This window comes from Malaclemys terrapin, chromosome 11, assembly GCF_027887155.1.
Source record: "Malaclemys terrapin pileata isolate rMalTer1 chromosome 11, rMalTer1.hap1, whole genome shotgun sequence".
NCBI lineage: Eukaryota > Metazoa > Chordata > Testudines > Emydidae > Malaclemys > Malaclemys terrapin.
Genome location: NC_071515.1, coordinates 30038333 through 30052134, shown reverse-complemented (window position 1 = coordinate 30052134; position 13802 = coordinate 30038333). Strand labels below are relative to the sequence as shown.

The window sequence follows — 13802 nt, the reverse complement described above, 5'->3', positions numbered from 1 at the left end:
CAGGTCCTCTGCAATTATAGATCAATTTAGTTCCATTGACTTTGATGGTGCTATATTGATCTAATTCTGCAGATGATCTGGCCCTATACCTATGAAACTCTCATTTTAGCTAGAGGTTGAATTAGAAACATGCATTTTAAATAAGTCTGGTCTTTCCCTTTTTAAAGGGTGCGCCAGGTAAGAATGGAGAAAGAGGTGCCCCTGGACCCCCTGGCACACAGGTCAGTTTCATTTATCAGCTTCTCTTTAGTAGTAATTCACAATGTCCTCTATGATTTTAATCCTTTTAAAAATTGCACTGATCCATAATCACAGTCTAATTTTGTGATTTGATAGGGTCTTCCTGGAAAGAGTGGTGATGTCGGCATCCCAGGCGCTCCAGGAGTCGCTGTAAGTGCAATGTCCAGTGTCTCAAAAAAGAAAAATCTTGGAACAGCTGATATATTTTCTGTAAAAAAACACGTGTTAGTATTTCCCAAACACTCTTCAACTGCCTACTGCTGGCGGTCAGCAAAGGGAGTGTGAACCTTGAGAGAGAACATTTTCTTATCTGATAGAGAGAGAAATTTCCCATTAGTTAGGAAGACAGAAACACCTGCTGGACTCACTTGTCTTTGTTTGTTTGTTAATAAGTACTCGATAATTTGTTAAAGATAACTAAGACAGAAGTTCTGTTGATATAAACTGAAGTGAATGGAGCTGTGCCAATTTAAACCAACTAAGGATTACTGGAGAAATTTACAATTTCCTTTGGCAGTTTACCAGTGCTAAAGTTAGGTAACCTGGGTGCTGTATTAGGCATGTCTATGAAGGTAGTCTTTCTGCTGGAATTTTAGCTGATGATAAGAGAGGAAAGATGGAAAGAATCTTAGCATGAGCTCCAAGAGGTACTGGCCTCAAGAATTCACAATGCCTCTTGAATGCAGTAGTATGAGCATGGATGAGTTTGACAAGATGGCTTCCCCCTTTAGAAGTGGCACATAGCAGTGCTTCCCTGTCTACCCACTCCTTCTGTGAAAGCTAGCAGAGCTAGCCTAGAGCAGAAATTTCATTTAGGGCAGCACAAGGAGTGCCATTATGTGATCTCTTCCTCCATCCCCCAGTGACTTACTCACACAGTTGAGTCCCTTGTGTATTGGAAAGACATCCATAAAGCAACTTGTGAATGTCTTGGGAAGTTTTAATATTTTTGATGTTTTTATACTACTTTCACAGTAGGCTTAATGTTGCAGACCTTATTCATTGTAAAAACAAAAACAAAAAAACCTTTGACTTTAATAGTTTTGTGAGAGTACAGTCAGCAAGATCAGAAGGGTCTGATAGTTACAGGACAAAAGCTCAGTGGTGTGCTAATGGTTCACTTTTATGTTTTCATTTTTGTCTAATTTTGTGGCTTAGAATATATGTGGCATTTTAATTACAATATGCATATGTTAAGAATTCTTTTATTTGCTAGAATGATGTTGGTGAATTTTGTGTTGCTTTTTTGTTTCCTTCCAGGGTCCTCCTGGTGACAAAGGAGAGGCGGGATCTCCAGGTCCATCTGGCTTCCAGGTACTGTTCATTTCTTTTATTGCTTCCAATGCAATTTTTTAAAACAAGCTAACAAATAAAGAAGTAGAACTTAAATATTTCAGTTAGGACTTGTTTTCTCATGTTTTGAAGTGAGAAAGGTCAACCAAGATCTTCATGTAAGTTAGCTAATCAATATCTGGCAAGCCTGACTGACACCACGAAGAATGATGATGGATCAATGGGTTATCTATATCTGAATCTCTGGCTTTCCAGTTACACCTTCCTCATTTGCAAAATATTAGATACAATTACAGAATTAGTTCTGTGTCAACATTTTCTCTGACTTTGGAGAATGCACAATTTAGGTTGGAAATCTTCAGTTAAAATAGATAGCTCTCAGGACAGTTGTTCGGATTCTGCTTTTCTCTAAATCACCATGAAATATCAATCATATATAGATATTTCTATCTAGGTGTATATATAAAATATTTATTTATGAAGTGGTGTCTTTAATTTAAACAGGGATTACCCGGTACTGCAGGCCCACCTGGAGAGAGCGGAAAGCCTGGAGAACCAGTAAGTTGTCCTTTAATTTTTGGAAATCAAGAAATCAAAACACGAATATAAGAACAGCAATTCCTTTCAGGCCCCCTTTTCAGATGCAAAACACCTTACACATAGAGGAATCTGTATTTTTGTGTTCTGGGAAGCTGTGGTCCATCACAGGGTCTTTGTGCCTCAGCACTGAAGGCCTTATCGAGGGTTGGTGGGTTGGACGGGTGCAACTAGAAGGATGGGGATTTGTTCAGTGTATCCATGATAGCGAATCTATTGGCCAACCCCCTATCAGAGTATGAAGAGGGTGAAGCAGATACCGTGGTTACTGAAATCATGATGAAATCTGTCATACTGTGGACACATGTGAGCTAACAGTGCTGATACAATTGCCTCATCTCCCTTTTCTACCCCAGAGATACCACCTGAAAACACACCCTATGACAGCACTCTTAAACCTGAGAAGGCCACTATATTTTGACATCCATATCTGGAAGTACCATCTTCTTGAAAATGGTATTTCCCAGAATTAGATCATAATAGGAGCCAAACAGAGGTAGTTTGTATGATCAGGGGTAAATGTGAAGGAAATGAGATGCCAAACACCATTTTTTTGAGATAGGTTTACTGTGTAAAATGTAAAGTATATGCGTTAATAATATTTCTTGCATTGTAAACAGGGACAAAGAGGTGAAAATGGAGCCCCTGGACTCCCGGGTACTAAGGTAAGCATTGCAACAATATTTCTATAATTAAATATTTGAAAGAGAGAAGGTAAATAAATGCAGAACCATGATACAGGCCTTGTGAACAAAGAACTAATGCATGTTTCTTTATGGCAGGGTGAAAATGGTCTCCCGGGTGAACGTGGTCCACAAGGTCCTCAAGGTTCTCCTGGAGCAAGAGGTGGAACAGGTCCTCCTGGCCTAGAAGGTGGCAAGGTACCTACTTTATGCTCAGACCCTTCACTGTGTTACATGAATCATTCAGGTTCATTCAGGTGCACCTTCAAATTTTATCTATATTTCCCCATTACACTTCTAGGGTCCTGCTGGTGCACCTGGCCCTCCTGGTAATGCAGGGCCACCTGGTTTGCAAGGAATGCCAGGAGAGAGAGGAGGTAACGGAAATCCTGGACCCAAAGGAGAGAAGGTAACAACTCTTTTTCTCCTACTAATTTTGTGAAATTACTATTTTAGCTTCATACCAAGCAGTAGATTTGTGCTGAGTACCTACAGTTCCTACTGACTTCAGTGAGAGCTAAAGATACACAGCATCTATGCAAATCAGGACACATATTTTAAAAGGACTACAATATGTGAAAATGCTGAAGGATTCTCGGCTGGATGTAAATCGGCATAGCGCCACTGAAGCCAATGAAGTGATGCCAATTCGCACCGAAGGAGAATCTGGCCCATTGTTTCTGCTCCTGTGTGTTGAATGGATTTTGAGTTTTACAACTGATTTCCATGTCTGACTGTGTATTCTTAGGCAGAATGTTATACTGAATGCCAGATTTGCATTGCCACAGTTAGAAAACCCAGTTATCACAATACCCTTGTGACACTTTCCTCAGTAATTTTCTAAATCCTTTTTGATTTATGTTTGACAGGGAGAGTCCGGTGGCAGAGGTAGTGATGGCTTCCCTGGTAAAGATGGACCAAGGGTGAGTATAACCTCTCATAATGTATGAACATTCTTATTACATGTGACTCAGCTTCAACAGCTGTTGAAGAGTCATTTACAATGCAAGTAAAGTTCTAATGAATGACCATCATTTTGATGTGAACAGCAAACCTCATCATGTCCAGGGGAAATGATTTTGTTAGTGCAAGTTTATATTTGTAAAAAAATTAGATTTAATCCTTGTTCTCATAACTTACATTTTTGATCATGCAGGAAGATGATATAGTATAAAATAGAATCTTGATTACTTCAAGCTTACAGAGAAATAAGATTCAGTTACTTGGGGAAAACATCCAGATAAAAGTTGCTGCTGGCTTCTCCAAAGTTAGCTGGCTGAAGAGGACAAGACCGAGGTGTGGGGGAGAGGAGTATATAAAGACTTTATGAAGAATACTTCTACAGCATGTTATATATAGTAACTCTACAGCATGTTATATATAGTAACTAGATGAAATATGCAACTTCATCCAGCACATGAAATAAACCAGGCACGGGCCATCAACATGCTGAGTCACAATAAATATAAAAAACTAGTTTATGTGAAAGTTATGGTTGCCAAGGTATGTTAGATTTTCAGCGTTAATAATGTAGTCATTTGATTGTTTCTTCCTTACTCTGTGCCTCATCATATGCCCACTGAACTCAGTTTCTAACCTCCCATTGACTTCAGTGGTGTAGGAACTAGCTCTCTGCCAATAATAGAGTATAAAAATGGATCATGGACTATGGAATCATGAGAAATTTGGTAAATTGTCTGGAGGTAAAGCTAAGTGAATGGGTAACTTCCAGTGAGTACCAATGGAAAGACTCCCACTGACTTCAATGGACATTGAATCAGGCCCTATATTGGGAAAACAAAGTCAAGATGTGTACGCAATCCATCAAAGTGTCAACGTAATAGAGAAGTAGATTATCTGCTATTAAAATAACTAAAAAGTCATATATATATTGAGAGTGAGATGCAAGTTTTATTGATCACAATACATGAAAATAATACTGTTATTTTCTAATTGTGTAGGGTCCTGCAGGTCCCATTGGGCCCCCAGGTCCAGCTGGCCCACATGGAGATAAGGTACTTTATAACCTTGTGTTGAAATGAGGGCTTTTGTATATACGTCTGAGATTTCTTCCTTAGATGGAGGAATAATTCTTAAACAAACATCTTTCCATTCTTTCAGGGAGAACCTGGGTCAGCCGGACCCCCTGGTCCTACAGGTGCCCGCGGTGGTCCTGTAAGTGATCGTCCTTTTAGTTCAGTCATAACTCTACTGTAGATTCTATTACCTGGGACAGATTCAGCTCTACAGTTAAGTGATGTCTTCAAGAACAGATGGGGCCTGATTTCAAAAGGTGCTGAGCACCTGCATCTCTTACTGACTTCAGTGAGATTTGTTCAGGCTCAGAACTTCTGAAAATCAGATCACTTATTTTTAAAGCTATGAAAGATACCAGAGAAGTGGGAGAAAGTCTGAGATGCACAGTTTCTTGGTATTTTCATCTTTGGTGGAAAATATCATTAAATAAATAAATAAAATTAAATCCTGAAAATTTTAAACTATTAGTTTGTTTAATGGCCTAATTTTGTATGTTTTCTATTTTAATAATTAAGTAAACTTTTCAAAATTCACTTATTTTGTGGTTTTCCTTTTCATTTTGATAAAATGGGCCAGATTTTGATCTCAGTTACACCAGGGTGAAACTGGAATAACTGCACTGAGGACTTACATGGATGTAACTGAGAACAGGATTTGGCACAATGCTGATAATTATCAAGAGTGACATAATTAAACAGTTTGAAAGTATAAAGTTCAGTAACCACATTTAAATTTTATTTCAAGTAGAGGCATGATAGAGTAACATGATCCATGTTCTCCAAAGAGTTCTCACACATGAAGTGTGAAGAATATTTTTCTCATTCTTACATCTAGGATATGTTTCCTTTCTGCAGGGTGATCGAGGTGAACAAGGCCCCCCTGGACCTGCTGGCTTCCCTGGAGCCCCCGTAAGTATAAATACCAAACAAACTTGATACTCAATTTTTATTTTTAATTCATGTTAGTAATAATTGACCATATTCGTGTCCATCTTAGAATGATTTACCAAGCATGGCATGACATACTATAACTCTATATTCCATTTCTACATTTAATATGTATTTTTAAGTATGTCCCTTGCTTACTTAAATAGCCATACTTCAAGATTCCCATCCCCCTTCCCTATCAAATTCTCTTTAGTGAGATTTAGAGCAAGAGACACCAATCAATACCAGAGTGCAACCAGAGCTGAGTTTCTAAATTGTGTGTCAGCTCCTTAGACACGAGAATCTGGGTCTTGGTTCTGATCTCACATTGGATTTATATTATCCATTGCCTTCAATGGATTTATAACTTATAGCCAGGTATTCTTACTTAACAAGTGGATACATCCAAGGAAACTCAACTACCTTCTGTCTCATAGCCCTTTTAACAAAACATAATTTATAAGAATTTATTTGAATACAGGGACAAAATGGGGAACCTGGTGGAAAAGGAGAGAGAGGCCCTGGTGGTGAAAGAGGTGAGCCTGGTCCAGCAGGAGCTGCAGGTCCTCAAGGAGGCCCTGGTGCACCAGTAAGTATTCATTGCTACCCAAATTCAACTTCAAATTTCATTCAGTTGTGAGATCAGTTTGAGCTGTTTGAAATATATAATGCATTGACACATCTTAGAATCTTATCTGTTGTTGGCTGTTTTTCATATCAGGTTACAATATTCTTTTCATTCACTGTAGGGTCCAGCTGGTTCCCAAGGAGCAAAAGGAGAGCGTGGTGCTCCAGGCGGCCCTGTAAGTATTATCCTTTTCTATCAGTAGACAACACTGCTGATTATTATTGGGGCAACAGCTCCAGCATGATCTGCAGCAAGCACAGGGCATTGCTGGTCTTGGACTGGCTTTGGCATAACAAACTTCTCCTGCACAGGAGTAGGCTGGAGTAACTAAGCAAAACCATCTATGGCCTACTCCAGGTCACCTGCTATTTTGATCTGAAAGACCTCCTTGACAATTTTTCTTAGACACTGAGATATAGCTGAGATCGTCTAGTGCCAAAAGTTAACATTGGGACTGTATGTTTAGTTATCATGGAAATTTATTCAGCCCTTGTATAAAATGGCTAAATATCACCCAGCATTGCTCTGTTCCTTGCCTAACGCCTTTGCCATGATTTTGAAACCACAGCAGAGATGTATTGTGTTAGGAAACTCATACCAATCAAACTTCTGATAGTCCCTCATCCTTTTTCTTTCATGTTTTGTTACCAATGTTTTTAAATTGACCACTACTCTTACTTATGCATTTCAGGGTACATCTGGTTTCCCAGGTGCTAGAGGCCTGCCTGGTCCCCCTGGTAATAATGTAAGTGTATACTTACCTTGCTGTTATATCAAACTCATATCACTATTACACTACATTGACATAAATAATACACAGGAAGTATACTGAAATTAAAGTTGTTTCTTTGTCTTAACTTCACAAAAATGGGCTTATCCTCATCTCACTTTGCTTTGGATGGCAATCCTTTCATTTCTTGTCCCGATAGTTCTTGTACTTGCTCCGCCAAAGCTTATTGAACTCAGTGAGTTCTCTCCATTAACTCCAGTAGAGTTTGGATTATTTACTTATCTGTTTATGGTGGTCATAAATGTCCTATTCTCTCTCTTGCTCTTTATGATGCAATAAATGTACAGTTTAGGATCTTGACTTGTAGTGTTTTCTTTTCACCCAAAGCCTCCTTTTTTTCTATCAGTGATTTTAAATTGTGTTCCATAGATCACAGTTGATCCTTTGGGCCCTTTTTGGTTGCCTGCAGAATGAAACAATTTTAGAACCAAGCAGTTAGAGGTAGGGGTATTTGGAAGGAAGATGGTCCATAAGAGCATCATTCCCTTATGGAGGTGGCCCACAATATGAAGATCAGATAACTGCAAATCTACACTATCCCATTATAATCACTATTTCCTGCATATTACACTTTCCCAAATTTTTGTAGACCATCTCTGTCCCAAGAAAAGCTATTCTATATTACACTTGTTCACACCATATGCACCTTCTTCTACCATAAATACTAGACTATGACTTTGGATTCTTTTTTTTTAAACAAACTGAAAAATTGACATGGCAAAAGTTGGATAAATCAGCTAAATTCCATTTAAAAAATGAGCATTTACCCACAGTTACCATAGTCATACCAAGTGAGAAATGACATAAAAGTTCCTGCTTCCTGTCACACCATGAGATTTTTCTTAACAGATTTTTTATGTCTTTTCAATATTTCATAGTCACAGACAGACCCAAATCAGAGTTCTGTTTAGAACTCTGATTAGAAAATCATGACCATGAGAAGAATATTTATATATAATCCACCCCCAGTAAATACTGAATAATAAAATTCACATTTTTTGCCCTTATCTAAAGCCCTGTGAAGCCCACAGGAGTATTTCCATTGATTTCAGTGGGTTTTGGATCTGACTGTTTATTGAAAAGATTTCATTGCACACATGTCCCACCTCTTTGATACCGGGCACCCCATTCCAGGGCTATGATACAGTGACAGCAAGAGTACTAGAATCTGTTCTGGGTGGGTGATTCCAGAAATCAACCAGTACCATCAATATGTAGGAATCCCTCTGGCAGAGCCCTGGTATAAAAAAATGCAGTTCCACCCAAGACTTAAAATATCGAGAGAAAAAAAATCTAGATTTAGGTGAGGGGATAGGCTTTTATATAAAAGCAGGCCAGCCTTTCCAAATATAGGTGCCTGAAGCGAGGCACCTAAGTCCGCATTTAGACAGCAAAACAAGTGATGTATTTTGCATAGGTGCTGAGCTCTCACAGCTCCCACTTACTTTAATGGAAAATGATCTGTGTTAAATTGATCATGATGAAGTAGTATATAGTGTTGACTCATCTAGTATATTTGATATTGTATCTGAGTCATCTCTCTTTAAAATTCATTTATAGGGCAATCCAGGGCCACCTGGTAATGTTGGAGCTCCTGGAAAGGATGGTGGTCCTGGTCCAGCGGGCAGCACTGGTCCGGCTGGTAGCCCTGGAGGTGCTGGTCCTAAAGGTGAGCCTGGCCAACCAGGTGAAAGAGGTTCACCAGGTTCACAAGGAGCAGTGGTAAGTAAATTATTTAGCCGTATTCATTAAACCTGTGAATAGGAATTTAATAAGTATGTCATAAACAGAAAATAATGATTCAAAGCCATGTTTTAACTGAGTACCTAACACTTATTTATTTAAAATATTGTTGACAGGGTCTACCAGGGCCGCCAGGCCCCTCAGGTATAGCTGGTCAACGTGGTACTGTGGGACTGCCAGGCCGTGCTGGCAGTTCAGGTGCTCCTGGCCAACCTGGCCCAAAGGTAAATGAAGGCTTATTGGCGTAATTTACCCTCAAAGATAATGCAGCTGACATCATGCAGTAAATATCTACTAGAGCTTCAGCCTTTCACAGAATCACAGAAATGTAGAGCTGGAAGGGACCTTGAGATGTTTTCAACTCCAACCCCCTGTTCTGAGGCAGGACCAAGTAAACCTAGACCATCCCTGACAAGTGTTTATCTAATTTGTTCTTAAAAAACCTCCAATGATGGGGATTCCACAATAATCCTTGGAAGCCTATTTCAGAGCTTAATTACCCTTATAATTAGCAAGTTTTTCCTAATATTTAACCTACATCTCCCTTGCTGCAGATTAAGACCATTACTTTTTGTCCTACCTCCACTGGACACAGAGAACATTGATCACAGTCTTCTTTATAACAGCCCTTAACATATTTGAAGACTGCTGTGAGGTCCCCCTTCAGTCTTGTTTTCTCAAGACTAAAGATGCCAGGTCAAGACTAAAGATGCCAGTTTTTTTTTAACCTTTCTTCATAGGTCAAGTTTTCTAAACCTTTTATTATTTTTGTGGCTCTTTTCTGGACTCTCACCAATTTGTCCACATATCTCCTAATGAGTGGCCCCCAGAATTAGACATAGTTTAATGACAATCCTGAATTCCACATGTAATGAATGTGACAAACTTTCTTGATAATAGGCCAAATCCTGAAGTCCTTATATGGTTTGGATTTAGGCAAATTCCAACTGATGTCAAAGCTGAGTGAAAACTGAGTAGGGACTTCTACATTTGCTCCAGTAGTTAGAGAATGGCATGAACTGTAAAGTTACTATCCAGACTAAATTTCCCCTGTATTGAATGGTACTTGAATCTGGGGTTGTCTTTGATCTCGACTACTAATATTCTTGGATTGTTCTGAGGATTATCTAAAAAGATATGAACATCCTCACACAACTGAAAAACAGAATAATTCACTAGTAAATCTTCATAAAATGCATCAAAACTCTGACACATCATGTCTCCAGTTGTACCACACTTCTCTGTTCTCTTTAACCCATCATTCAATGGAAAGGCCCATGCAATTCATGAGTAGTTCTTCAGTATTAACGTCACTCATTACCAGCTATTCATTTGCTTAATTTTCATTATGTACCTTGCTCAAAAAATATAAAAACATCACTTTCAGACCCTCACAGAAGTTGTTCATCCCACAGCTGTTGGGCCAAATTCTGTTCTTATTTATTCCATTGTAATCAGTGGAGTGGCACTAGATTTTCACCATTGTAGCTCTACTGAAGTTAATTCACTCCTTCCTGGTCAGTGTTTTTGCACAGGACGTTGCAATTGGTTGGGGAGAGGAGGAAAGAAAGTGAGACCAAGAACTGCATAATTTGATGACATTACAAAAAATCAATATGTAATGAACCCATTTCATTTTTCTATTCAGGGTGAAAATGGTACACCAGGCAGCAATGGTAGCCCAGGAGAACGTGGCGCTCCAGGTCTACAAGGTCCTCCTGGTCAAAGTGGACCACCTGGAGAATCTGGCAGAGATGTAAGCAGATATTTCAGATTTTCATGCTAGACTGTGAATTATACACAGGCTTGTGTAAGGGGGAACTACAGTGGATTTTAAATCTCTCCCTGAACAGCTTGGTGCATAGGGGAACTGGGCCAACACCATTCTCATTTAAAAGGATGCAGCCAGTTCCCCCTAGTCCAGCCTACCCACTTTGTAGGCCATGGTCCTATCCTAATTGGTGTCAACCAGAGGAATACTCCCTTCACCATTACAAGCGCAGGGACTGCCACTGTGACAGGTCCTTATAAGGGACAAGGGGGCAATATCAATCTCCTGGCATGCTGTCTTCCTGTAAACCTGCAGAAGGACTGCCTACAATCTGGTCCTCTCTGTGAGGGCTGCATTTAAATCATTTCTGTCTCTCTTCTTCTTTTGAGGCGCATTATCATGATTAAGTCAAAAACATGTTGGCTATGCCATAATGCTGCAAATATTTAAACTTTTACCTCTCCGTGTTTTTCAGGGTAACCCTGGAACAGATGGCTTGCCAGGTCGTGATGGATCCCCAGGAGCCAAGGTATCTATGGCATGTATAGATTGCCAATCCCTGAGGTGTGTAGGTATTGATCTGTACCGCACCTGCTATCTCTGCAGCATCAGTGAGGTGTTGGTTGCATATGCACTATGTTGTAATAAATAGATATGTTTCTGATGCTGGCTGTTGTGAATGTCTCTGCAGGGCGATCGTGGTGAAAATGGTGGTCCGGGTGTACCTGGTGCCCCTGGACATCCTGGGCCCCCAGGGAACATTGGTCCAGCTGGAAAAACAGGTGAAAGAGGAAATCCGGTAAGTGCAAACACCACAAAAAGCACCTAGTGTCCATTTTGTATTGTTTTACCGGGTGCAATCTGTTTTAGACACTAACAGATAGCACAGGAGTATGGAAGAGTTAAACTCCGTCTGTCTATCTGTGGCAGTGAAAGGCTCTGGCTGGGGAGAGGCAGCAGGGAAAGTGGTGGGGAAAGGTTCCAGCAGTAGATACTACACTGCTAAAAATATCAGTGTAGACACAGGAAGGCACTGCTTGGACAAATAGAGAGCCATATAGGGAATATACCCCAGGCATCAGGGGTCTAGGGCACTCTATTCACTTAAGCAGTGCCTCACTGTCTACACTTCTGTTTATACCTGGGCGTGCAATATACTCTACATGCTGCCATAAGTACAGACCTACCAAAATCATAAATGGCTATGCACAATTTAAACTCAAACCCATTTAGTAGTTTTTGATGCCACACAGTCAATAAGCCAACCAGACTGTCTTGCTTTACAAACTATGCTATGCCTGTACAGCACTAGCAATATTATAATAGCTGAGGGAGTTGCACACTTTGGAAAAGCCCAACCTCTCACCAAATGTTGGTGTTCTACAGTATTAGACCCAAGTGCCTCCTGAGAGGAGCCAAATTCACGTGGATTCAACACCTTGCACATGAGGCCTGATCTCATGTATCAAAGGGATAGTTTAAGTGAGCTGGCTATCAAATAGATTTTGGAGTCTTTGTTACCGAATAATATAAGAAACTTATCAATGAAAAGCTAAGCTCAATGACTACATTTGTGGACATTCTCCCTAGTTTCTGACAAGCTCTAGTACTTGCACATACTGTCTCTCTAGAGAAAAGATCATGGCAATTGCATTTGATCATGAATATCTCTCATTCCTTTTTGTCCCCAGGGTCCTTCTGGTCCCGTTGGCCCTGCCGGTCCTGCTGGTGCTCGTGGTGCTCCAGTAAGTCCCCCTTTAAAGCACTTGGAATATCAGCTCTGCCATTTTCTGGTTTTGACAATTTCTCCTACTTATTTTTATATCCATTTTTATTAATAATCTATTTTTAAAGGGTACCCAAGGTCCTCGTGGTGACAAAGGTGAAACTGGTGAGCGTGGCAGCAATGGCATTAAGGGTCATAGAGGATTTCCTGGTAACCCAGGTTCCCCTGGTCCCCCTGTAAGTATTATGTTGAATTTTATACTAAGGCTATAATTCTTCTTTCAATTACAGTGATTCAGTGCCAGGTAACAGAAAAAGAATTCAGCTATATGTAATTTACTAAAGCATCTGTGTATTTTAAATATTAAAGGCAATCAGTAGTCTTGATCCCCATGTTACACCAAGGGGAGACAAGGATGAATAAAGATCTGAATGGATTCGTTAGGTTCCTAAGACACAAAACTGTTTAGGGTAAATAATATTCACATTTATGTTCTGTGTCTTTCTCAGAATCCTAGTGTTTTTCTCTTGAGATTTTCAAAGATGCCTGTGGGATTTGGCTGCCCAGTTTTGGCTAGAAATTAATGGCAACTGGATATCCAAATCCTTAATTTCGGTTTGAAATATACCACCCTTAGAGTCTGAAAACTGGATTTTTTGTTGCCCTGCAACTTGTGTAGTCAGGGCCGGCTCTAGGTTTTTTGCTGCCCCAAGCAAAAAAAAGCAAAAAAAAATGTTGGCTGCCCCCGTCCCAGCCCTGGGCTCCTCGCCGCACGCCCCCTGCCTCCCCAGTCCTGGGCTCTCGCCCTCCCCCGACCTGCACCCCCCTGCCACCCCAGCCCTGGGCTCTCACCCCCCCAACCACACCCCCCTGCCACCCTAGCTCTGGGCTCTCCCCCCCCCACACACACACACACCCTGCCGCCCCAGCTCTGGGTTCCCCCTCCCCCCACCATTGACCCCCACACACACCTCCTGCCGCCCCAGCCCTGGGCTCACACCCCCCCCCACCTGCACCCTCCTTCCGCCACAGCCCTGGGTCACTGGTAACTTGCTCCCAGGGCAAGTCATTCAGCAGGAATTTTAGATGTGCACAGAACACAGACAGGATTGGTTCCCATATGGTTACAGAACTGCAGTAAAGTGGAACAATTTTCAGCTTGTGTGATTGGAGGATATCTGGATACATATTATAAGACTGTCCTACATAAATGAGGAAAAGTTGAGGTGCCTTTATTATTCTTTTGTTCCACTCTTTCTTTCTATGGGGAATTTGCCAATGCAATATCACTGTCTTCCTTTTAAACAAACAAACAAACAAAAAGGCAATGGCTGTTGAAAATAGCAATTCCTGTCCTAATAACCACTG

At 40.5% G+C, this 13802-nt stretch overlaps 1 protein-coding gene across 1 annotated transcript in view; it reads left to right on the top strand.

Annotated features, from left to right (window-relative positions):
• COL3A1 (collagen type III alpha 1 chain) overlaps positions 1-13802 on the top strand; it is a 70756-nt gene that overhangs the window by 48839 nt on the left and 8115 nt on the right. The window contains exons 25-45 of the mRNA XM_054043307.1: positions 168-221; positions 337-390; positions 1501-1554; positions 2038-2091; positions 2751-2795; positions 2913-3011; positions 3115-3222; positions 3683-3736; positions 4775-4828; positions 4935-4988; positions 5705-5758; positions 6258-6365; positions 6526-6579; positions 7096-7149; positions 8755-8916; positions 9054-9161; positions 10586-10693; positions 11184-11237; positions 11400-11507; positions 12400-12453; positions 12563-12670. Coding sequence (XP_053899282.1) covers positions 168-221; positions 337-390; positions 1501-1554; positions 2038-2091; positions 2751-2795; positions 2913-3011; positions 3115-3222; positions 3683-3736; positions 4775-4828; positions 4935-4988; positions 5705-5758; positions 6258-6365; positions 6526-6579; positions 7096-7149; positions 8755-8916; positions 9054-9161; positions 10586-10693; positions 11184-11237; positions 11400-11507; positions 12400-12453; positions 12563-12670 — 1602 coding nt within the window. The remainder of the gene's footprint in view (positions 1-167; positions 222-336; positions 391-1500; positions 1555-2037; positions 2092-2750; positions 2796-2912; positions 3012-3114; positions 3223-3682; positions 3737-4774; positions 4829-4934; positions 4989-5704; positions 5759-6257; positions 6366-6525; positions 6580-7095; positions 7150-8754; positions 8917-9053; positions 9162-10585; positions 10694-11183; positions 11238-11399; positions 11508-12399; positions 12454-12562; positions 12671-13802) is intronic.